The sequence below is a fragment of the Watersipora subatra genome, chromosome 4, assembly GCF_963576615.1.
Source record: "Watersipora subatra chromosome 4, tzWatSuba1.1, whole genome shotgun sequence".
Taxonomy (NCBI): Eukaryota; Metazoa; Bryozoa; class Gymnolaemata; order Cheilostomatida; family Watersiporidae; genus Watersipora; species Watersipora subatra.
Window position 1 is genome coordinate 11546695 of NC_088711.1, and position 27516 is coordinate 11574210.

A 27516-nucleotide genomic window follows, 5' to 3' on the forward strand; every position below is an offset into this window, starting at 1 on the left:
TAGAGGGAAAGATGACCCAAATTGATGACAGCTTGTTTGAGTTTGATGAGTCCAGTGTTGAAGGAAATGTTGCAGGTATGTATAATACTTTGCGCTATATTCTCTCTTGCAGTCAGTCGAGTTGACTAAGGCTGTCTATGGCTGTGGCTTAGGTATGTTAGCAGATCTTTAATCAGTTCGAATGTAAAGAGTCATCTGCCATGAGTTTGTATTGATCTTCCTCCATTTTAAATTTTTCTTAGCTACATCTTCATAGCGGAGTCTAGGCCTTTTCTGATTTTGTTTACTATCACATAGTTGTAAGTATGATAGTTGATGTGGGAGCCGGTCTTGTTCTATTCTGTGTACATAGACCAACCATCTCAGATTTTTTCAAAAAGGATGTCAGCCATAGATGATAGGCCGGCCCGTTTTAAGATTTCTTTGTGTTGTCTTGTCCTTACTCGATGCTCATGATGTCCCTCAAGTTTCCTATCATCACTGCTTGTAGTCTTAACTTCAGCTTTCTAAATCGTCCAGGTCTCTGCGTCATATAAGAGAGTTGATTTAACCACTGCTCAATACACTTTCCCTTCACCCTAACTGAGATATGCTTGTTTTTCTAGCATCAGCTGAAGCTTACCGACGGCAGCACTGGCTTTGCCACTATATTATATATACTGTTTTGCTATGACTTTGGCTACATAAAAGCTTACATCACATTATGTATTGTATCCATTTGCCAACTTTATCCAATACTTGTAGCTTTAACTTGCTGCAATTATGCAAGGGCTGGACATTGGTACGAAGCATACAGTCGAAGGAGAAATCGGCATCATACATTATCAACCTCTTCACGGGCTTCGAGTGAGTCAGAAAGTGATGACTCAGATGCTGACTTCGATGAGGACAATGAAGACTTTCTCCGAACTCTTGATCCAAAGGAATGGAAGGTTAGTTCCAATATTCACAGTCATCTAAGATTTGTCTGCTTTTTCATAACCCTGTTCTATTCAGTTTTAAGAATGACCCGCAGGTGCCTTGCTTGCCTAAAATCTAGACATTTTTATTTTTGCTACAATATTTAGTAGAAGCTTGTGTATTTTGGAGGAAGCTACATTACATTGTTTTTGTCTAAAAACATTTTGCGTTCTAGTAATACATAGTTATGCCATTGTCTCACTATATGTTGGCTATAATTTATGTGCAGGACCAAGATCATTATATTGTGTTGGGGCTGAGCAAGCTAAGGTACAGAGCAACAGCAGCACAGATTAGGAATGCCTGTAAGTTCTCATCCTCTATATATGACTTGTAACAAATTATTGTTCAATAATAATTCACTAAGCTACTATCTTGTGATGACTCTGTTATATAATGTTCTGTTATATTCGCCTGCAACTGGTCTCAGGTGAATGTAAAGTGTTTAATAGTGATTAGAGACAAATTACTTCTCACCATATTGCAGAAAGTTTCGATCAAGCAATCACTTTATCGAGATTAGATGCAAAAGCATGAGATATTTGCTAGGTTTGTTAGAGTGTTTCGATACAAAAGCTCTCAGAAAAGTGGTAATTTTATAACTACAAAGATGCTACGCATATCCTTGTTTTCGAGGGAATTGAACACCATTATTGTTGTACAGGATAATTAGGACTTCAACTAGTTCACTATGGGAGTGGAATATGACTAGACATTTAGCTTAGCTCTACAGCATTTCTTTCTTTTCAGCCTTAGTTGGTAGAACAAAATTGTTTCTGATGGACTAGTATGCTATTTACAGACCACAAGCTAATCTGCTACTGACCTCAAAATTTGTGTGAAGAATTGAAAAACAGTTTTTAGCCAAAGTGAAAATGGCAGTGAAATACACTAATGGGTCTGAGTTGGTAGAGACATAAGTATGGTACAGGTGATTAAAAGGGAAAGAACGTATGGATGCACTTATCTTATTGTTTGGCATTTTAATATGCTATTCTGTGGTGATTTAGATAAGAAAAAAGTGCTGCTACACCATCCTGACAAAAGGAAGGCTGCCGGCAAATCTGTTCAGAAGGATGATGACTATTTCACTAACATAACCAAAGGTAATGTTATTTTTGATCTCTCTTCCGTTTCTTGTATGCACTTTCCTTAGTCTTATTAATTGTTACAAACAGTTAGGCTTTTTGAAACATGGTCAGAGCACTTGATCTCTCTATCTAGCACAGAGAGGCCGCCCACTGCAACAGAGAACATGCATTGGTTCTATAAAAACTGTTAAAGAACCTGTTCACTGTGAAATATAGAAAACCATCCGCCACTCTATAAAGTTCATCTAAAGAACTGGCTGTTTCTATTATACAGTGCTCTAAAAATGCTACTCCCTTCTACACTATCGTTTTACAGTTTTAGAGGAAATCAATGATAGTACAGTGCACCCTCGAGATACGATGTTAATCCGTTCCAAGGCTGGCATCGTATATCGAAAAAATCGTATGTCGGGGTTTATAAACCATTGTAATTATACAATGAAAAAAAGAAGGTAAAAATCGTCCAAAATTTTATAAAAATGCTGTACATATTGAAAATTAGTTACAAAATAGTATGTTAACTTTAGTAACTATAATTACCTACAGTAGCTGCATTGTATCAAGTGCATCTAGTGATTATAATCTGCAATACTGTAAAATTGTAATCTGTGTACCAAATGCAGATCGGACGGTAACAAGTTCTTACCTTCAAAAGGTACGCATAACATAAATGTTGAATTCACTTCAAATAAGTTTAGCTTGCCAAACTCACCGTTAGAACCAAGTTTTAGTATGTATTTTGAACTATTTCAATGAATTTCAACTGTTATCACGAAATTTTATCCTTCATAAGTTTCTGTTTTCACGTTCATTATAAAATTTAGCGTGTCTGGTTGAAACCTTTTTCAACCAGAATTCAATAAGAAAGGCCGAGCGATGCAGTTATCGAAAGCGGCCTCTCACACACCTGGCCATTTAATGGCTGCTGAAAAGCAAAATGAAGTTTTATTTACTATACAGGACGTACATACCTTTGGAGTAACGTGACTTTAGCTGGTATATTGTAGCGAATAAAGCAGAGAAGAGGCAAAAACGTATCAATGCTAATTATGTTGCTGTATGCTTGAAGATTAATTTAATACGTAATAAAATGGAACTTTTAGCAGGCTAAAAAAGGTTGTGTAGTCCTGTCCAATTTTTCTTCTGGTTTAAAAGAAAAAAATGCTGGTGCAATGCAGAAAACTGCTAGCAAGCGAAAGCTTGTAGCAGGATCCAGAGAAGGTGCTACCGTAGTTTTTCTTGTATGTATTGTGCACAAGAATCAATGTAACCATACGTACAAAGTTTGTACGTGTTTATACCCTAGAGGAAAGGGCTTTAACAAGTTTCAGAAAGTAATGTAAATGCGTCAATTATCTTGAGTAGCTAGTTATATGAGTTACATACGATGAATTGTATTCACGTAGGAGATAACAAGCCCACCTGCAAAGACATGGTCAAACAAGAAAATAAAACATAAAATCAAAAGGAAACAAATAGAATGAATAAAATATGAAAAACATGCCACACAAGAGATAAATAATATATGTTATACATGCATTGTTTTAATGTACCAGTCCATATCAGTAAATTAAACACTTGAAATATTTTTGCGAATGTGGAGTTTTCTGTATCTTCTACATCCTCGCCTTTATTAAATGGTTGCTCCTTTTGAATGCTGATCGCGTGCATGACCTAGCTCATTCAAATCTTCAGTCGGAAGCTCTTTCTTGTGCTTGCTTTAATTGAGTTCTTGTTTTAATAATAATTGCAAATGCTGATTGGTTGCGATCATATTCCTTGACAATGTCAATAATATGAGTGCTTTCTTCTTATTTACGACATCCAACTTTGTTGTCATAGAAATCATTTTTCTTTCGTTTTGTAACGTTTGTATCGTTCTCAGATTACATAGCTAACAAATTAAAAGATGCTGACTTAAAAGTTTATAGTAAAATATATAATAACGCTACAAATGAATATTTGCTCTCGCTTGTGTATTTTACACGAAATTTTCCACGCGCAATGCTGACATGAGAGAAGTCGATCATCGTGTCTCTTCTAAACGTTCTAAAAATGTTTTTGGCAAACTATATTTCGGTGTTTTTTTTATTTCGACGTGCGTTATGAGAACACCGACCGCCAAATTTTAATTGGGCGAAACTTTTCTCAAAATCGTATGGTGAAATAAAATTTGTATAGCGAGGTGAAGATATCACAATGTTTGACTTCGTAAGGTGAAAAAATCGTATATCAGGGTAATCGTATCTCGAGGGTGCACTGTATCAATATTTATGACTGGGTGACATCGGGTACCCTTTTACTGTACCTACATGGGGGCTGGCTATAGACTAATGCACAAACAGCAGGTTGCTCCAGGTTTTCCGTACATAAATATTTGTAATATGTTTACAAAGTATGTAAATATGGCATTACTACCAACCCACTTGTAAACAAATACTAACTTTCCAAAATTAAGAGAGTACGAGTAATGCACCAATTAAAATAACTACTGACTAATTTTATCTGCAGGCAGTCGCGGATCAGAATAAAATTTAGAATAGAATCAGAATAGAATTTCTGCATGTCTATCGAAAAGCAAAAGCTAGCTCAAGACGACGCTAATTGGCTTAATTTTGGTAACATTTAATCAGCTATACGTAGTTCTGGTAAAACTTATATATTATTTTTCATAATTATTATCTTATTCAGAACTTTTAGAAGTTTGTCGTCTTTTAATCTTCACTGTAATTAGAGACATGTCTGAATGTTGAAAAAAATTAATACATTGCACTGGATTCAAATTCTGACTGTCAGGATGGTAGACTGACACTCTAAGAACTACACCACTCAACCTCTTACAAGCCCTTCCGAATCATGGTATGTCTAGCTATTACACCTGACGGCCCACTAGACTGCCGGCTTACTAGTAGATTATAATTTGATAAACAGACTACATCTACCATAAAACCACTATTTGAATGCCACCTCTATTTGAACTCCACCTCTATTTGACCACCATTCTAGGAGAAGAGTTGAAAAATAGATCTCCACTTTTTAATTGAATGCCACCACTTTTATTTGACTGCCACTTTGACATTCTTTGATCTTTACGAACCCATAATAAAACATAGTCCATAAAAAAGTCCATAATAGCAAGTGATCACTAGGAAAGTGTCCACAAAATGGTACTAATAATAGCTTCGATTACATCATTGACTTAATTCTTTTGCTGTTCATATCGAAATCCGCTTTTTAACTCCAAAGCTGTATGGTTTTTTCGTTTAAACTTTGAAAGCAACACCATAGAAATAATTATTTACTGTATCAGGCTGATAGTAGTTCCTTGTTTAACACGGTCTTGATACTTTGACGTACATGAAAAACAGTTTAGCAATTATGATCAAACTGTGCTACCATTTTGAGGCTAACACTTGCTTAGCACGCATTTCCAAGTTTACACGTGGCTGTAATTTTATTCTTGTGAAAAGTGTATTCTGCGTGACAATATGTGTAAGTTTTTCTTTGCTAAAAAAATTGTTTGGACGCTAATATCGATTAGTCGAGCAGTGCAAAAGAAGTGTTGAGGTTGAAGACATTGTGGGAGGTATTGAACAGCCAGAAGATGAAATAGATACAAAGGAAAACAACAATCAGAACATAACTGGCTGAGCAAAGGGAGCAAATATTTTTGTTTTAAAAGTGTTAATTTTTGTTTCTGTATGTTTTGTAAACATGCTTTGTTTATGTCACTTGTTTTTTAATATATATTTGTAGCATTTGTAGATTGCTATTAAATAAATTATAAATTTGCAGATTTATAGCATATTATTTAATAGCATAAGTAGTATTATCTAAACTGGGCTTTCGAAGGATCGATGCTCATAACTTCTTTTTTATTGCGCATAAAAAGCTAGTTTTTGCTGCAAACTGTAGCAAACATATCAATAAGCGCAATGAGCTTTTATGCAACATTGTTAGATGTAGTTATAAATTAAAATACAGACGGTTCCCAACCTACGAACGAGTTACGTTCCAAACGATTGTTCGTAAGGTGAATTTGTTCGTAAGTTGCTTCAGTGCTATATTTTGTATTATAATTTATGTTTAAGGCCTATGTAAGTATATTGAAGGTTTATATAAGTATGTTTAAGGCTTGTATAATTAACCTGTATTGGTTTGTACCGAAAAAATATTTAATAAAATGGAAATAATACTTTGGTGGACGCCGGGCCATGACACTGCATTTCTTATTTATTGTATATCTTGTCCTTTCTATTATATTGTTGTTTTAATCGTTATGCTATCACTTATCGTTTGTTGTCTTATTTTTTGTATCTGTTGTCCGTTTATTATATCGTTGTTTCACTCGTTATGCTATTGTTATATCTGATATACCGTCATAACACTATCACTTATCGTCACTTAGATTGTTGTCATACCAACGCGCTAGCGGTCCTATTCATTCACCTTGTTAGCCGGTGTTCTTACCGTTTGCCGTTAGCCGGAACGGTTGATATTATTGTAGGTATATAAATGAGTGCGCTCATTTATTAGTTGAGCAGAGCAGATAGCCGTATGCTCCTCGGCTGGTGAAATTTCCTTCGCTAATTAAAAGCTGAATGAAACTACAGGCACTCTCTTATCTTTATTTATTAGTAGAGATCTTGCCAAGTAAAGGCCAGCAAATCTCTTTACAATACGTATGTAAAGTTCAAACAAAGTTCAAACAAATAACTCGAAAGTTAATCGAGTTGCGAACAACGTACATGCGTTCGTATGTACCGTTGTTCGTAACTCGAATGTTCGTAAGTAGGGAACCGTCTGTATGCCTTCAAATGTAAAATAAAAAATTGAAAGCTGTAACAAATTGCAATAGATTAATTGCAGGCAATAGATATCAACTGGTAAAGAAATTTTTCAGCTTCACAATGCATATTTATATAGAGATTTACAACAGGTGGTAGGTAAGGTTCAGCAAATTTCTTGCATTTCAAAGGGTTAATGTTGCTCGCCCCGAAGGAGAGATCAAAACATAAGCGGCATTCTCTTCTCTAGTATTTTTCAAATAGCTCGTCAGAACTTCAGGAAGATAAGGGTTAAATTTACCTTCCCAAAATTCTGATGAGCCATTCGAGATATACAACGCCACCCTCTATTTGAACATCACCTCTAATAAAACATCACTATAGGGGAAGGGTTGAAAAATAGAGCGCCATGGCATTCAAATAGAGGTTTTACGGTAACTTAGTGCAACATCTTTTAGAAAAAAAACATTACATTCTTGCCTTTATTTTTTTGATTAAGTTTATTATTTGTGACTGCCACATTGTATGTTTTTAGCTTATGAAATGCTGAATAACTCCGTAACTCGGAAGGCTTATGACAGCGTTGACCCACAGTTTGATAATTCTATACCTGGGGAGAAGGTGGCGGCTGACAAGTTTATAGAGACTTTCGCTCCTGTCTTTGAAAGAAATGCAAGGTCAGTATATAGGAGGCAGTAAGATAATCTCAAACATCAAGACCATCAAGATCGCAAATGATAGAAAAATGCTGATACTCTCTGATAAAATTTTATAAAACTCTGTATAAGTTCATCTTTAAGTTTCCCTCACACGACATTATAGGTCTAAGTGGAATTTCCCTCACACGACATTATAGGTCTAAGTGGAATTTCCCTCACACGACATTATAGGTCTAAGTGGAATTTCCCTCACACGACATTATAGGTCTAAGTGGAATTTCCCTCACACGACATTATAGGTCTAAGTGGAATTTCCCTCACACGACATTATAGGTCTAAGTGGAATTTCCCTCACACGACATTATAGGTCTAAGTGGAATTGATAAAAGTAGTGTTTTAGATAACATGGGCTTTGATCAACAAAATGTTGGTTGGAATCTTCAACTCGCAGCAAACGCTTGTTGTTGAACTGAATTTGTGTGAGTTTGTGACCTGCAAACTTGTAAGACATGACAGATAGTCGATGAAGTATTGCAAACTTAAACAGCTACTTGTGCTACCCTCTTCTATCAGACAGTCTGTCTCTCAGTCTACAGCTAGTGAATATGTGGTCTCTGTTGTCTCTCAGTCTACAGCTAGTGAATATGTGGTCTCTGTTGTCTCTCAGTCTACAGCTAGTGAATATGTGGTCTCTGTTGTCTCTCAGTCTATAGCTAGTGAATATGTGGTCTCTGTTGTCTCTCAGTCTACAGCTAGTGAATATGTGGTTTCTGTTGTCTCTCAGTCTACAGCTAGTGAATATGTGGTCTCTGTTGTCTCTCAGTCTACAGCTAGTGAATATGGGGTCTCTGTTGTGTCTCAGTTTACAACTAGTAAACATGTGGTCTCTGTTATGAGGTTGTTTTATCAAAGATGTTTTATCAAAGATAAGTGAATAAAATACGTGTTTGGATTGTAGCTATATTGTAGCTATTGTATTGTAGCTAACATATTGTAGCTAAGTAGGGGTCATGAACATGATCTGTAAACTATTGCCCATCTATTTTAGGTGGTCAAAGAGCAAAAGAGTTCCTCCATTTGGTACTGCAGACTCGAGTCGTGATACGGTGGATGAGTTTTACACATTCTGGTTCTCTTTTGACTCGTGGAGAGAGTTTTCATACTTGGATGAGGAGGACAAGGAAAAAGGCTCAGAGTATGTATTACCCACTGACTGTGCCATGAGTAGTGCCTACATGTACTTATCGTTGCCAGTACTACTTGACTGTAATGTTTGGGAACAGATCGCTCTGTAGGTATGAGGTCTGATCCAAAGGTTCCAGGAATGGAGCTATAACTCAAAACACGTTGCTTCAATTTACCTATATAGTTAGTCCCTTCAAAGTACTCCCCTTGGCTACCGATACATTTGCTCCACCTCTTCTGTCATGAAGCCATGCCGATGTGCTGAAAGCCATCGGCGTCGATGCTGTTTAGCTTTCTCATTGCTGCACATTGAATCGACTCTATATTGTCAAATCTGGTTTTTTCAAAGTAAGTTTTAACTTAAGAAATAGCCAGAAGTCACAGAGAGCTAGATCTGGTGAATATGGAGCATGTGGTAGAACGGCCATGTTGTTTTTAGCGCAATACCGCTTCACAGAGAACGCAGCGTGGGTGGGTGCATTATCATTGTGCAGCATCCATGAACCTGTGCGTCACAGTTCAGGTCTTATGCGCCTAACTCTTTACCTTAGACTTCTCAAAATATCAATGTAAACATGCTGATTCACAGTAGTACCCTGTGGTAAGTACTCACGGTGTACTAATCCATGAATATCAAAAAACGCAAATAGCATGGTCTTTGCATCTGACCGAGACATCTTCGCCTTTTTTGGTTTTGGGGGCCGGAGACTTCCACTGGCTACTTTGGAATTTAGTCTCATAGTCATAACCATACACCCAAGGGCAAGGCTCATCTTCAGTTATTATCTTCGAAAGAAAGTTTTTATCATTTTTTGAAGCTTCCTTGAAATCGTTGCAACCGTGCATCCTGGGCTCCTTTTGGTCATCAGTTAGCAAATGTGGCACGAACTTTGCTGCGACTCTTTTCATGTTTAAATCGTCAGTTAAAATTCTTTGAAGTTTTGAACACTTCCAAAACCAAGTCCAGTCTCTCCAGATATCTCTCTAATGGTTAAACGACGATCTGCCATGACTAGTGACCTCACACTGTCGATCGACGAACAAGTTCTTTCCGAGGCTGGTCTGCCAGACCTCGCATCATCTTCAGTGCTGTCTGCTTCACGAAAACGTTTGTGCGACTCCAAAACTGGTGTTTTTTAGAGCAGCATCTCCAAAAGCAATGTTTAACATTTCAACTGTCTGAGTACTTGTTTTCCTTAATTTCACACAAAATCTAATGCAAATACGCTGTTCCGATTGATCAGACATGACAATAAATTTGTTAAAAACTGACGGAAGCACCTGACTGACCTTCACATATCGTCGGCTCATGTGAGAATGCGTTGTCATAGCAACCCAACATTTTGTGACAACACTCCGGGGGTATTTGCCTGCAAACGCTGCAATGGGTTATTCCATCATGCAAATATGCAAGTGTATACAACTCCATTCCGGGAACTTTTAGATCAGACCTCGTATATATATAAGTCTCAACAAACTGGGTGTTTTTTAGAATCATTAAACATTTTCCAAGCCTTTTTAGGATAACCCTTAACCTGAGTTGCCGGAACTTTACACAGCGTTATATATATAGATATATATATATATGCTTGCAGTGCGTTATACGGTCAATAGCAAGACTACCGTGTTAGTTGTAGCTATATTTAGCCTCATTGTTCGGATCAGGATCAGCCTATACTGAATAATACTAGATTAACGTTGTTATGTATCAATGCTTGGGTTATATTAAATGTAGTGAGGTGAAAGGAGAATATTAAACAAAAGAACAGAAAAGAGTGGCGCATCAACTCCTGTCAATTTCCAAATAAAATTATAAAAAAATTTTCAATTGTTACTTACCAAAGTTGTTTGAGTTCAATTTTATACTGAAATTTATATATATAGATTATTGTTTCAATGTAGTCTATGGGAGCTACAAGACTGTGGAGTAGTTTTCGGCAGTGCTTATTAGATATCCTGTTTTATAATGCTCTTATTTTGGCAATATGTTAAACTTGATTTGTTGTACTTGCGCACTGCTCAAAAGTTTCATTTTTGTCTGATTGTACTTGCGCACTGCTTAAAAGTTTCCTTTCCGTCTGATTACCATGACACGATAAATCTGAGTCTTTCAAATTAGATTTATCGTGCCATGGAGCGAGTGGGAAAGCTTAGTAAGTCTTTCAAATTAACTTTCTCACTCGCTCCATTTACTTCTGCTTCTGTTTCTCTATCACTGCTGTTCATCTTTCTGCAGCTAATGAGCATCCATCAGGGTTGGAAAAAACCACGGTTTTTATGAAAAAACCAGGTTGTTTTGGTTTAAACCGGTTTTTATGGTTTAAACCGGTTTTTATGGTTTTCATAATTTTACCAAGATTTTTGCAATTTTAAGTCTAATTAACATCACTTACTATAGCTGCATGATTGAGTATTGAACATACATATGTGGAATCATCTGTTAATGATGGTACTGTGGGAGTTGTTATGGGAAAAAAGAGAGAAAACATGGAAATTTCAAAATGAGTCTTAAATTAAACATGGTCGATGAAATACAGAGCAGAAATCTTATCACATAAAGTGAATATTTTACATACAGCCTTATGTATAAGTAGGAACTTTAATCCCAGTGATTAGTCATGTGGTAGTGTAGAGCAGAGAATAATGCAGATGCATTGCTAGTGTTTGGAGCAGTGGCAGATGACTCAACTGCTTTCACCTGAATATTAGCATCACTGTCTAAATTGGTGTTTTCAGCTTGACATTTTGCTATGTGAGCTTTAAGCCCATCTGCGTGACCTCGCGTTACGACTGCACACCTATTACGTTTTGCCTTAAAACCTTTGCCTTTCAAATCTTTTCAAAACACAACAAACTTGATAAACTGAATTCTAACTATCCAACTACTTTGGCCAATAAATGAAATATTAGTTTGCAAACTTAAAGATTTTGCCCAAAAGGATTTTATTGTTTTAATTTCTAATTATAAGTAATCCTTTCTCACTGGCCAGACATGAGAAAGTAGTCATTCATTATTAGAGACGATGATTGGATTAGTATATTTCACATGGTTTTTATATTTCATCAGTGAAGAGATCATCATATCACTTGATAAAACCAATTGAAAATGAAATTCACTAATCCATTGTTGTGCTAGGATTTCATGTAGTTTCAACTTGAGCTCTGCCATCAATTTGCTACTGTGTCCTAAATAAACTTCCACAGCTGATAGCGACATATACAGTCAAACATGGATAACTCGAACTTCAAGGGACCGAGCAAAAGTGTTCGAATTATCAGAGCGTTCAAGTTATCAGAGCACTGTCACAAGTCCATATATTTACTTATTTATTAGTAGATACATGTACATATACAAACTATAATATAAATCAAAAGCACAAATGGCTTGTTTCAAATTAAATGCTTCTAATGTAAAGTTTAAAACGTTTTCATGAAAAAGTATAGAGATTTTTCTATCACTTGAGATTGGTTTGTTGTTTGAGGTGATGTTATTGCCAGGACGTTTTTCAGATTGACATTGGCAAAACTTGATCGCTGTTGAAATGCTCAAAAGAAAAGACATTTTTTTCTTTTGGGGTTTTACCCACGATCAATTTTGCCGTTTTTTCTTGAAGTTTATGCAGATTACCTTACTTTACCTGGGATTCGTTAAGAGCAACACTCCGAGGCAGTTCAATTAGAAGTTTTACGAGGTTTCACGGTACATTCTATATCACTCACGCTTTTTTAATAGATACTTATTGAATGTACACACGTATTCTGTGTTTAGGTCAAACGATGAATAGTTTTTTTGTAGCTCAGACAACGTATACGTTTAATTACAAGAATTTTTAAGACGATTTAAACATTCAACATTCCGACGTTGATTCAACACGGAATCAACGTCGGAAAACTATTCATCACGGGCTAGCTGGGTTACGCCACGCACTCAAGGATTTTCGCCACGCACATACAAAACAAAAACAACATGCGATTTTTGTTTTGTATGTGCGTGGCGAAAATTCTTGCACGCGTGATCCGGCTAGCCCGTGCTATTCATCGTATCGCAGTATAAATCAATTTTCACCGAACTTTTAGAAAAGTCGTTGACAAAAATATTTTGCCGATGGTGGTAATAACGACGCTTATGAATTACGAAAAGACGAAGTTTACCTCTATGGCTTTGAATAAAGTGATTTTCTAAAGCGATAACAACCGTTTCGGTAGCCGTTGGGCAAAACAACAGTTCGAATTAACAGTGTTGAGTTCGAGTTATCTATAGCAATTTATCATTACGTGGGAACGGACCAAAGGAAATGTTCGAATTAACCATGTGTTCGAGCTATCCGTGGACGAGTTATCCATGTTTGACTGTAATTGCATTTCTACCACACATGAACCACTAGGAGCTTAAAATATTATGTTTTTCACAAAAAATAATGAAAAAACCATAAAAACCGGTTTTTTTGGGCTGGTTTAAACCAAGCCAACCCTGACATCCGTTAATCAAAATTATATGGAGTGTTGTGAATTTTAATAACTTTATTAACATATTGAAAATTGTAGTCGCTATGAGAGACGCATGATTGAACAAGATAACAAAAGGGAAAGAAAAGAAAGGAAGAAAGAGGAGAATGCACGAATCCGGCAGCTCGTTGGTAAGGTTGTCATGCTCGTTATCTAGATACCATCATTCCAATTTACTGGTGAAAAAGATCCTATTTTCTGGTTTATGCTGTGCACTTGGTTCTTTTCGTTTACTGTTATCCCAGGGAAAATCGTATGAGTGAATTGCATAACGTTTACGTTTTAATGCTACATGTCAGCGAGCTATAAATTAATTCACTAAACAATTTTGTAATCTAAGGTCCTCATCCAAGTGGTGAAGACCATATTTATAAAATAAGTGATATCTGTTGAAAATCCTTTTGTTTATCTAATGAAGCTGTGACTTCAATCCTAGCTTTGAAATCCTCCTGCCTAAAAAAAGTTGTCAATCACTGGATTTCCATGCTTCGAGTAGATTAGGAGTTGACATATGCTGATGAATTCGTACACATTAACGTTTCAACGTTTTGAAGTTGCACTTTATCCATTTTTCCAAGACTAGTAATGTATTCCTCAAAGCAGAACTTGTTAAAGTAGACTCACTTTTGGGTCACGGTCACTTTTCAATTCACGCTTCATGCACTTGTTGCACTAACTGAGCCAGCATACAAATTACCCAATGTCAGTGGCTCAATTTACCCCAAGCCTTCATTTCAAACAAAAAGGGAATTTGTAGAAAAAGTATTACATAGAATCCATTTTCATAGTGATTTAATTATACCTAACATACACCTTAAAAAAGAATATACGGATTTACCTAACTTTCGCCGTTCATTCTTCAGAAAGTGAGTCTCAAATATCATGCACCAAAAATACTGTTTACTAAAAAAATGGCTTAAGTTAAAATAATTTACTCACCATGTGCTCTGTAGAGAAGAAACAGAAAACAATGTGGCAACTACCTAATTCCCTTCATGTGAGAGAGAGAAGACAAGACCATACATACAGTAGTTTTTTCAAAAAGGTGCCCTGGCACAAATTACCCCTTGGCACTAATGACCCCCACCTACCCCCTATCGGTATAGCTTGCACTTCATGTTAAACATGTGAAGTGTGTCTAACCTTGTCACAGGATGCTCATTTGTAGTTTGGTCAAAGTAGACATTTAAAGAACTATAAGGTTCTCACTCTAAAAAGAAAAAAGAATTGAACAACTATGATTGTAAATAATAAATAAATCAATCATATTCTCAAGAGATATTTAAAAAGCTAATCATACATTAAAAGGTATTTCAATAGTTGTCCACATGGGTTGAATCTAAGTTTTCAAATCTGTTAGGGTCACAGTAGGGATTCTCAAATGGCCCTCGACGAACATGTTATTTGCTATCTTTCTATCAGGTATACCGTGTTCTGTCTTGTCTATGGTCAAATCTACTCATTGTTATTTTATCTCCACAGTTTGCCGTATCTTGGGATAGAAAGATCAGTTTTCAGGCAATTGACCTCATAATTTGTAGATCAAGTTTTTGTTATCTGTTTGAGGCCGATCTATTTTTGGATTCTGACCGTATTGCTTCATCTTTATCCAACATATCCTGTCTGTCAGCAGTCAACCAACATATATCGGACCACATATACACAAGACAATATTTGTATTGCTCTGCACCTCTTGCTTTTTGTTTGCTATAGTTTGGTAAAAACCAATTTGTTCACCATCATTACCATTCTGATTGAAAGAATAATAAACAAATGATTTGAAGGATATCTGGTGGTCAAAACAATGAATTGCATAAACTTGTCCAGGGTAAAAAATAGCATTAGCTGATGCCATTAACTGGACTGCTTTTTAATGAAGGTCAGCACCCTGTTAGACCTCTCCTGTAGAGGCACGCTGTTTATATTCTCCATTTACATTGATAAAGTTGGATGGGAGCTGCTGTAAATTGCCACTAATTCATTAAAACAAGAAATGTAGTATTAGCAATTTCTGTACATCACATTCTTACAAGATTGAGCATTGGGTAGTTTGAAAGTTGTAGGAAATTAGAGTTGTCATCATTTTTTGGCAAGTATCAGTCATGAGCACCTTACCATTAGATGCACCTGTATCCAAGCTCAGACAACTCAGTAGGTGTGTTTGAAAGTTTGTAGTCTATTTTTTGTTGGAAGTTTGTCTTATCAATATTAATAAATCTTACTTTGTCATTGTCTATTTGTTAGTCTGCATAAATGCTGTGCATTTCCACATTTTAAGGCTAATTTCACCCAACTTCACATGCATATGCTTCGTGCCTTCCTACCAGGTTGCTAAAAATAGTTTATAACTCCTTTTGGTTCCTGAGAACCGGCCCCTTTTACACCCACCTGCAAGCTCTCTGATTTTAAATACATGTAATAGAAATCTCTGACATTGCCTGGCTTACTGCTAGTATAGCTATGTAAACCATCAGTACAAACAGAACAAAAGCCATATAAAAAGTTTGATGTTTGTGCAATTGAATATTGATTGAATGTTGAACCTTCACCAATTGAATGTTGCTCACTATTGGCATATTTTATAATGTTCATTAGCTATATCATTTGAATTCGTATTGTCATACTTATGGTAGTGCAAATTATTTTTGGTACATATGCACTATGTTGGTTTTCTGGTGTCATGATGCAGTTTCTTTGCCAGTATCTGGGTAATCTGTGCTAGGGCGTACGTGGTTCGTGTTTGCATCAGGTTTTAGCCCGTGATGTAAATAGGCTTCCATTTGATTTTAAGTAACGTCTGTGTGCTACAGAAAATGCTTATAATGCTGATCCACGAATTCAGCAATTTAAGCAAGATGATAAAGAAAAAAAGGCAGCGTATAAGAGGGCCAAGCAAGAGGCAGCAAAGGCTAAACAGGAAGAGGAAGAGCGACAAAAGAAAGAGGCAGAACGGCGAGCGCAGATGGAAAAGGAGGAGCAAGAACGAATTGCCCAGGAAAAGGTAAAAGGATCTTTGTTTACTAGCTACACTTGTGTTGCAAGGTTTTTTTATTTGGAATTTTCAAGTGTAAACAAACAAAAACATTGGTATGATAAAATTGTTCAAGCAGAGTTTTGTTTCTGAGGTATTTCACAAGTTGTGGGTAGCATATGACGATATGCATTGGGACATTTTTATCAGGCTTGTCTTAGCTAATCATTTCTAAAACAAGTAAGCATAAAAATATCAGTAAAACATTTTCCTTATAGCATTTAAATCACTTTTTGGTGGGTATTGTGTGTGGTAGATGTACTGGGACATTTTTATCCGACTCTTAGCTAATCTATATATATAAATAGCTAATCTATATACAGTCCAACATGGATAACTCAAACTTCACGGGACCGAGCGAAAGTGTTCGAGTTACCAGAGCGTTCAAGTTATCAGAGCACTGTCACAAGTCCATGTATTTATTTATTAGTTGATACATGTACATATACAAACTATAATATAAATCAAAAGCATAAATGGAAATGCTTTGAATGTAGAATTTAAATATTTTTTTATCAAAAAGTATAGAGATTTTTCTATCACTTGAGATTGGTTTGTTGTTTGAGGTGATGTTATTGCCAGGACGTTTTTTAGATTAAAATTGGCAAAACTTGATCGCTGTTGAAATGCTCAGAAGAAAGACATTTTTTTCTTTCAAGTGTTTAACCAAGATCAATTTTACCGATTTTTCTTGAAGTTTATGCGAAGGTTACCTCACTTTTCCTTGCTTCCGAAGGGCCATCGCTATGCGGATGTTTGGTAAAAATCAAATTTCACCAAACCTTTAGAAAAGTTGTGGAAATTAATATTTTGCCGATTATGGTAATAACAATGTCTATGAACTACGACAAGTTGAGGTTTACCTCTATGGCTTGAAATAAAGTGATTTTCTAAAGCGATAACAACCGTTTCGGTAGCCGTTGGGCAAAAAACTGTTTGAGTTAACAAAGTTGAGGTCGAGTTATCTAAAGCAATTTATCATTACGTGGGAATGGACCAAAAAAACCGTTTGAGTTAACCACGTGTTCGAGCTATCTGAGGGCGAGTTATCCATGTTTAACTGTATATATAAATCTTCAGCGCTTGTTCATCATTTGTCTGTCCAGTTATGGCGATCAAGTTTTAGCAACAACAAATCACCTTCGCACTGGATTGGAACTTGCGACATTCAAATTGGAAGTCTGCTAACAAGCGCGTGCAACAGCAAGGCTAAACCGTTCTTATCATACCCATTGCTCTTACCATATATTGTATATAGGTAAACAGATAGGTGATAAAACTTTAGCTGATGACTAAGGTGAAGTGTAGTAAAATACATGCTAAAACTTAGCTCTAAGTATGTGTTTGTTAAGCTAAATTCATTTCAGTTAAATTCAACGTTTTTATTATACATCTGTCTCGAAGGTAAGAACTCCCTACGGTACATACTGCGCGCACCACGTTGTAATGTTACATTTTATTGTAAATCAACCACTAAATACACTGAAGTTACTGTAGGTAACTATAGTTACTAACTTACTAAGGTAGACATATTATTTTGTTACTAATTTTTAAAATGTACAGTACGTATATAAATTTTGATGATTTTTACCAGGGGGTGTTTGCATTAGATAATTACTATGGGTTTCTATACCACTCTATACGACATTTTTGCCTGGCGAGAGTTCACTGTACTCATTTCATATTTACATTTAAACACCTTAACAGTTGTTTTATTTTTCTTTTAATTCATTTGAACTGCACAAAACACTTTTTTCATGATGTGCAGTTTAAAAGTTAGAATGGTAACTGTTGTTATATGTTAAATACAAATAAATTTTCCGTGCAAAGACCTTTTTATTATCTGGGGAATGCCGGGCATTCATTTAGTTATTTCTAAAGCAAGTAACCATAGAAATATCAGTGAAACATTTTCTTTATTGCGTTTTAATCACTTGTTTTTTGTGGATATTGTCCAGGGTATTGACAACGATTGCTGTTTATATAGTAGATTGTCCAGGGTATGTTCAAATAAGAAAACAAATCCGCAAATAAAATATATGGATTAATGTTAGTAACTTCAGGTTTTGTATACATTTTTTGTTTTACATGTGTTTTTAACATGTATTAAATAATATTATATTAAAACATATATTTTTAACATATATTAAAACATTGTATTAAAGCAGTTTAGCTGAGAAATGTTTTAAAGAGAACATTGTCAGACAGAACTTAATTAAATTGTGCAGTTAGCCTCAGTTTTCAAACACCTCACTTCAATAAATGCAAGTTCAAACAAAAATTTTCCTAACTTTGAACAAATCACTTTTTGAAAATCATTCAGGAATTGATAGAGGCGGAAAACAAAAGTCATTTTGTGGCTTGTACACTACGTTTAGGTTACTATCATTTATAAAGTTTTTCGAATTGAAATGTCTACATGTTTCACTACTGTAGCTTATTATCACTATGATATTGAAATGCCTGTTGTTACATGAGATTGTCTGATAATTTTCTCTATAGTAACACTAGAAACAGCAATGCAAAAGTTGAACGCAATTCGTCATTATCTCAATTTGTCACAGGCTATAGGCAGTGATTTGGCTAGTTAGAACTGACAGTGCTTTTTCAACAATTGAACCAACATTAATGCCCATATGTTCACTCTTTAAAAAAGAGTTTATGTTTCTTTTGTATGCTTTGTAGGCAGCAGCTGCCAAAAAGGAAAAAGAAGCTATTAAAAATATTCAAAAGAAAGAGCGGAAATATTTTCGAGCTCGGCTTAAGGTAAAAATTATTTATTCTAATAGTCAAAAAATAATAAAACAATTTTGCAGTCATTTTTGCTTGTTTGTCTGCATGGTAGTTTAGTCAGACTATTTTTGAAAATCTTGCCTTCTACCAATCTTACAAACCTACAATTTTTATGCTGTTGCTAGATGAGTGATTGCTGATACATGGTGGAAAATAATCTTTTACTTGCAACATGAGCAACAAAAATTTTTTTCATGACAGCGTCATGCACAGATCTACATAGTTCAACATGGAAGCCACTAGTAGTGCGTTAGCCTGAGAGTGTCACTCATTGAGTAGCATTAAATTGTCACAGTATTCTGGAGTTGTCTTCTCATACAATAATTTGTTGCACTCACGAATTAGAAATAAAGTTTGTTGCCTATTCATGTTTTAACCAAGAATTGCTCTTAGACTGGCTCCTCAATACCAAAGGTTTTTTCAAATGGTTTGCTTTTGCGAGCGGTGTATCGTTTTTAACAATTCAATAAAAACCAGATAATTCTTTGTGCGTTGCCAAGACTAACTTTGAATGCTGGGTTTTGCCAAATTATTTTTGAGTTTAACGGATATCACTAGTTAATTCACTTGGCTGGCTCGACTGCCATTAAAAATGATGTATATGTTAGAGTATAGTATGTGCGCCATATTAGAAAAACTTGAAGTAGTTACGCTCATGTCTGTTCATTTTTTGCTCAGGAATTTGATTACTTTGCTTCTGATCCTACGGCGAAAATTCAGAATATGGAGGAAGTTGAAAAGCTCATAGAAGCCTTATCTATAGATTGGTATGTAAGCCTTATTTATAGATTGGTATGTAAGCCTTATCTATAGATTGGTATGTAAGCCTTATTTATAGATTGGTATGTAAGCCTTATCTATAGATTGTTATGTAAGCCTTATCTATAGATTGGTATGTAAGCCTTATCTATAGATTATTATGTAAGCCTTATCTATAGATTGGTATGTAAGCCAGACTCGACTGGAGATACTAATTTCAATGTCTATTCTCTGGTAATTTTTGTTAAATTGGCATAAAGTGATTGAACTATGGAACATGGTTATGGATATCAGGTTTTGCCATCTGCATGTTGTTAAACGTTAATGTCGTCAAGATAAAGTGATAAATCCTATACTCGCCATATAAATATGATATCATATTTATACGATGAGTATTTATTTACCGTATGAGTAATATTTACCGTATGATATACCGTAAAACCTCTATTTGAACGTCACCTCTATTTGACCGCCACTTTGAAATTCTTTGATTTTTATGGACCCATAATAGCAAAGGATCAGTAGACGTGTCAAGAAAATTGTACTAATAATGGCTCGGTTACATCAATAACAATTAATTCTTTCGTTTTCTTCTGTTCGTATCTAAGTCCATTTTCCAACTTGAAAGATTTTTGGTTTTTTCGGTGAAACTTTGAAAGCAACACCATAGAAATGCTTAATAACTGTATCAGGATAATCCTAGTTAGTTCCTCGCTTAGCGCGGTCTTGATCCTTCGACGGACTAAACGCTCTCGGATTACGATGATCTCGTTATATGATTTTTTCGCCCTACAATGATTTTTGCCTTCTCCGTGTGCAATATTTTTCTCCCTCTCTATGCGCAACATTTTTTTGGCCCTCCAAATGCAGTATTTTTCACCATACGATAGCAAACAAAATTTTGCTTGAAACTTAAATGTGGCTGTTGGTGTGCTGAATACGTCGGAATCACAAATATGCTGATATGCTATTCGCCAAAATCCCTCACACAACGCATGATCATATGGTATCATATAGTACTCATGTATCATATAGGGTATCATATAGTACTCGTGTGGAGCAGCTCTGCTTAGCTTATATGTGATAAAACATATTTCATATCTGTTTGCAGTTTAAAATCCCTGAATGTGCAATTGAAGCAAGGCAAAACTGAAGCCGAGGAAGCCTTTAAAAAAGAGGTAAGCTATCTCTTGCTATCAGTCTTGCTATCACAATACTGCCTAGGTATATGTTCATTTGAAACTTTAGTTTCACCGCTATACTATAGCAAGAATAAAAAATACCACAAAAATAGTTTTAGAGGTCCATAGTATGACAACTTCAGATCAACTGATATTCACATGAAAGAATGCATCACTTTGCTGTGTTTTCTAGAGTTAACAGGAACATAGTCAGCACTTAGGCTGGCGATACAAATTGCTACATGTATATAAAGTGTTAGCATCCAATGGATTATGTCTGCTAAACTCACAACATGAAGTAAACTGTATTGGAGTGCGGTAGCAGATGCACCTCAGCCACAAAATAATTGCAAGTGATTCTAGCAAAGCTGTATCAACCACAGAGCACTAGCAACATAAATAATGTTACCACACAAATATAACATTAATAAGTGTGATTGTGAGAACTTATGAAATTTGAATGCTGTTGTTAAGCCATATACGTCGCAAAGCACCGCGACATCGCCGCAGGCTATTAGCGGTGAAATCAGAACCTACGCGCCGAGGACCGCCAGTAGTTGCCGGCGGCATCGCAATAGTTTAGCACTGTTCAAATTTTGCAAAAGGCCGCAGGCAAACCCTTCCCGAAATGCACTGTACGGGTGAAGGTCACCATTATAGAAACAGTATGGTGAGCGAACATTTTATTTGATTACGCGATTATGTTTAGCGATGCAGCTTATATGTGAACATATCCCGCAAAGCCTAGGGTCGCAAACGTTTTCCTGCGCAAGTTACCGCCGGAGTCTCGCAATCGATATGGGAACCAGGCTTTAGCTTTCTAACTTTTTCATTGTGTCAACCTTAGAAAGAGGTTGACAAGCTGATCATAATTGCAAACCTGTCTCACTGCTAAGGTTATTTTTTGAAAACGCATCCATGTATTTGGGATTCGCCATTAGTAATAGTTTAATCGTATCTACTGTTGCAACCCTTAGTATCAGTGCTATGATTCTAAATTTACCACAAAATATTATTTAAATTCATTCTTGAACTATTAATGCAGTACACACACAGTACAGCACAGTACACACGGATTATAGCGCAGTACACACAGAGTACAGCGCAGTTTACTTCTAGCACAGTACTTTGCAGTACAGCACAATAAACACAGTACACACACAGTAAAGCAAAGACATTATAAATAAAAACAATGTGTATATTACATAATAAAACAAAGATAGCTATTTCAGCTTACCTGAGCTTACTTTTACGAAAGAAAAATGTTTTCAATTTTTATATTCTTTTATCAGTTGAATCTTGTTGAGCCCATTACTGGTTTCTTTAAGCACTCTCATGTATATGCAATGAACATTCCACAAAATGATTAAAAAGTTTTATTGTCATGACTTTTGGATATAAACCTCTGTAACACAGCTTCAAGACCCACTTTTATGGCGTACCGTATATCCCTGCATATAAGCTGATACTAGAACGCAAAAATATTTTCCCAAACTAAGCCGTCCTGGGATTAAAAGCAAACGGGATGACATGCTAACTTAATTTCAACAGCTACAACTCGAACTTTTATTAACTGAATTTAACTCATCTTTATTAATAAAAGTAAAGCAACAACAATTGTTACCACTACCATTAACTCTTTCGCTACCAAATAAATTTGTTGCCAAGACAATTAAATATTTGTTAAAACAAATATGTGACATCGGCGCAATAAGTTGTCATAACATCTGACCAAATCAATTAGCACAAAATTTTACATCATCTGATGCCATAAAAGGCAACAAATGTGTTGCAGAATGAGTTCGGACACTTTTTTGCCTTCTTCATGCTATCATGGCTGACAAGTTAAGCATGCTCCAAGTTGAGCGAGTTACCACTATTACTATAGCTTACAGCATTATTATTATTACTATTAAAATAAATACTCACTGTCACCACTACAACTACCACCCAATAGATAATCATCAGAAGTCCGTTGATTTACAATTTGTGAAACCTTCGTAGCTGTAATAAAAAAGCAATGTTTTCATTACATTTGCATCAAAGTTTATGTAAAATTTTGGGTTTTGTCGAGATTCGTCTAACATATTTCGTACACTACTCACAAATTCGTTTTTTATTGACTCTAAAAATCTCAGCAACTTACTCAAAGAGCAGATTGTGGAACAACTATTTGGGTGAAGATTATTTTGTCCATCAAAACATATTTCAGTTTCATCAATTCAAAAGTTGTCTTCACTTGAAATGGCAACAACAGGATTTCTCTAATATCTATTGTAGATCATTTAGCTTCAAACACGATTGCATTGTCATTGCAATTTGTTCACATATGTTTTACGGTCGGGTAAAAAAGAAAGAGGCGCCGGTGGAAATTTAATGTTTGACATAACAGATCATAAATGTAATAACAGTTGCTAGGAGAGCTTATAAATAGACTTAATTAGCTTGAGTTCATTGGTTTTAGAATGCTACTCACCTCTCTGGAAAAGAAAGTCAGAAGTGAGCCATCATATTTTTCAAAAAATTTCAATATTTATTCGAATTATTTTTAAAGATTTTGTAACCCAGTTTTTGAATATTAAGTGTACAAGACATGTACTAAGTTCGGAACTTTACTAAGGAAAACTGGTTGTCGCTAGAATCAGCCACTTTTGTAAGCTCACATATGGTACACTTTGGAAATTCGTGACTCATAATTGGTCAGCTTTAAGTTTAAAAAACTTGATAAATTTGTAACAACAGCTATCATTCCAAAAGAGATTCATATTTGCGGCTAACATGTGTTAGTGGAGATCGTTTAGACATTCTAAATTGGATTAAAATTATTCCTTCAAGCGTGGGCGTTTATAGTCGATAAGTAGAAAGGAAAAAATGTTTAAGACGTGTTACTTGTTTTATTGGGTTCTAGTATTGTGAAATGGTGGAAATATAATTCAGTGGAAATATCATAGCAGATTATCAGCTAGTATAGACAGATATCAGATAGTATAGCCTCCCAGCACACTTTCGGAAAGAATTGTAAAGAGGACAGATTCTGCATGTATATAAAACTCTTGTCTCGTAGCAAAATGGTTTTTATTAAACAATCCGTGAAGAAACTGCAACAAACAATTGCTTCATTACTTCATTAGTGAAACAATTTCAGGCCTTGTCGGCATTTGCTGTATAAAGTTTTTCTCAATGTGGGTTGGGCTCATTTTGCATGCCAATAAACCAGTTAAATAATTTATTTTAAAATAAGATTATTCAAAAAATTGAATTTGAAAATGTGTGAGCCACTTGATTGATTATAACATGTTTTGTTGAATCAGTAGTTGTTGTGATAAGTTGTAAAACTAGGTCAGTATTCTGGGTCGTGTGGCAACCCATTTACAGTGCGTGGCACAGATTCAAATATGTCTTAATTAATTTAGCAACATTTTAGATTTCTTAACCAGAGGCTTACTAGCATATCTTTCCTTTAAACCACTCAAGTATTTCAAAAGCAGACAAGGATATTTATGATGACTCCAGTAATCTTCAAAACAAAATTCCACAGTGAATATTTTATTTTGTTTGTCAATAATAATGTAATCAAATCAACTCAGTATTCATATTTATACAGTGCAACCTCGGTTCTCGACCACAATCCGTTCCAGAAGGTTGGTCGAAAACCGAGTTGTTCGAGATCTGAAACAGGTTTTCTCATTAGAATTAATATGTATAAGTTTTAATCCGTTCCAAGTCGATTTAACAACCTCGGTAATTTATTTTTCAATATTTTACACCATAAACTGTACTGTATACTGCATACTATAAATAAAAACAGGTAGATGTAGATCCTGTTTAACTTTAATAAAAGATTTTTTATCTATGAGGATTAAAAAAGAAAACAAAAAGTAAACACTTTATATGCTTTGCTCTTAGGACATCAAAAACATTAAAGGTTACGATACAATACAAAAAATCGCAGAAATTGATAATAAAACAGCAAAAAAATGCAACAGATCAGTTACATCAAAAATCGTGTGAAAGAAGAAAATAGAAACATCAATGGCAGGTTTACTTCAATCTTTGAAGATGAATCCTCCAAAACAATTTAGAGTAACTCGACTGGAGGAGTTGTGTCCCTAGAAAATCTTTTTGGTAGAGGCGACGTCCTCCCAGATGGCTTCTTTTTGTAAAGAATTAATGACGTGAAACTTCTCCCTTTTTTAGAACCTTCCGAATGTGGCTCCTATCTACGTTAAACGTATAAACATGCTGTTTCCGGAACTGTTGTGAATGTTTAATTCAAATGCGCATGTTCCGGTTTGGTCGAGAACCGAATTTATGGTCGGAATCCGAGACAAACAAATCTCAAATTTTTTGGTCGAGAAGCGATGCGTTCGAGAACCGAGGTTACACTGTACTATTTATTTTTTTGCACAAATTTTCAACTTCTCATCTGATCAGTTTATTTTATTCAATAACTTATACAACAAAGCTGTGTAAGCAGCTGTAATAACTTGTCAAAGATCTAATGTTATTGGCAGCATCCCCAAATCATTAACTATTCTACTGCCACTTGAACATTTGTTTACAAATTCACGCTGATCTGTAACTATTTTTAGGTTAAACTGTTGGCATGCTTTTCAGGTGCTTGGTCTGTTTTTAGACCATTGCCAGCGATCCATCACTCAGATCAACTATGTTGAGCAGGCCCCAGGCCTAGGTTTATTAAAGAATCTTTTTACCGCTTATTCAACCGTTTTTCAGCTATCATTGTCATAAGGTCTGACAGGATTGTGGACAATTTAATGCGGTCATGTTTGTTCATTTGCAAAATACTGGGCCATGCACTGTTAGTGTCTCGGTGTGCAAGAATCCTGTAATAGAATGTAAATAATAAGCACCTTAGAAAGATAAATTCTCAAAGTGTGGCATGAAATATGGCCAACTTTTTATAGCATTAGTTATTTGAACAGTTGTGGTTTAGTGAACACGCCGTGTAAAAAACAGGCTTGGGTTGGTTCTCAGAAAGGCCCCTGAGGATGGCAGAAAGGCTGCTGCCAAATCAACAATCTGCATTAGCCTACTCTGGCGACCAAAACATTTACCATAAAAAAAAATATTGTAAAAGCTCTTTTATTTGAATTTATGTTATCAGCAAATTTAGAAATATGCTTCTCTTGATCTGCTTGTTGGTCAATGGTACATAGAAAAGCAGCCCGCTATGTATTTCTACTGCTGTTTACACAATATTTCATGTAAGAACATAAAAATTAAAATTTCAAAATGCTCCTTTCATAATTCTAGCGCAGCCAAAATAAAAACTTACATATGTATTGTTTATGTAATGTTTTCCTTTGTAAAAAATTTAGTATTTATAAGCTTTGCTGGTTTTCAAAATAATTCCATAGCGATATAATATAACTTATAATGATAGACAATGGCGATATAATATAACTTATAATGATAGACAATGGCAATATAATATAACTTATAATGATAGACAATAGCAATATAATATAACTTATAATGATAGACAATGGCGATATAATATAACTTATGATGATAGACAATGGCAATATAATATAACTTATAATGATAGACAATGGCAATATAATATAACTTATAATGATAGACAATAGCAATATAATATAACTTATAATGATAGACGATGGCTATATAATATAACTTATAATGATAGACAATGGCAATATATTATAACTTATAATGATAGACAATAGCAATATAATATAACTTATAATGATAGACAATGGCGATATAATATAACTTATAATGATAGACAATGGCAATATAATATAACTTATAATGATAGACAATAGCAATATAATATAACTTATAATGATAGACGATGGCTATATAATATAACTTATAATGATAGACAATGGCAATATAATATAACTTATAATGATAGACAATGGCAATATAGTATAACTTATAATGATAGACAATGGCAATATAATATAACTTATAATGATAGACGATGGCTATATAATATAACTTATAATGATAGACAATGGCAATATAATATAACTTATAATGATAGACAATGGCAATATAGTATAACTTATAATGATAGACAATGGCAATATAATATAACTTATAATGATAGACAATGGCGATATAATATAACTTATAATGATAGACAATGGCAATATAATATAACTTATAATGATAGACAATGGCAATATAATATAACTTATAATGATAGACAACGGCGATATAATATAACTTATAATGATAGACAACGGCGTCTAACAGACTTGAATTACTCGGCACTGTGTACTTAAAGAACTTACGTTCTATAGTCATGAACCCATAAGTATATCAGTAGTAGCATTTATTTTCAGTACTAATATTAGCATATCTTAAACAAGGCTTTGCATAACATCCAATATAAATAATCTAGCGCTGCATTATACATCACCAAAAACATGGAAGTTTTTCAGTTAGTCAATTTGATCTTTGTCTACATAGCCAAAAACAATAATTTGTTTTTGTCTTTAACCCGCGCTACTTTTCGTGTAGAAGGTTACTGAGTGATTAAAAATGGTTCTACAAAAAAATTACTGGAGA

At 35.0% G+C, this 27516-nt stretch overlaps 1 protein-coding gene across 1 annotated transcript in view; it reads left to right on the forward strand.

The window, feature by feature from the left end:
• The window catches only part of LOC137395188 (dnaJ homolog subfamily C member 2-like), a 36745-nt gene continuing 9229 nt past the window's right edge, over positions 1 to 27516 (forward strand). The window contains exons 1-11 of the mRNA XM_068082020.1: positions 1 to 75; positions 745 to 932; positions 1190 to 1265; positions 1971 to 2066; positions 7374 to 7515; positions 8546 to 8692; positions 13228 to 13319; positions 15999 to 16189; positions 18905 to 18985; positions 19691 to 19779; positions 20883 to 20949. Of these exons, the coding sequence (XP_067938121.1) occupies positions 12 to 75; positions 745 to 932; positions 1190 to 1265; positions 1971 to 2066; positions 7374 to 7515; positions 8546 to 8692; positions 13228 to 13319; positions 15999 to 16189; positions 18905 to 18985; positions 19691 to 19779; positions 20883 to 20949 (1233 nt within the window). The 5' untranslated portion in view covers positions 1 to 11. The remainder of the gene's footprint in view (positions 76 to 744; positions 933 to 1189; positions 1266 to 1970; positions 2067 to 7373; positions 7516 to 8545; positions 8693 to 13227; positions 13320 to 15998; positions 16190 to 18904; positions 18986 to 19690; positions 19780 to 20882; positions 20950 to 27516) is intronic.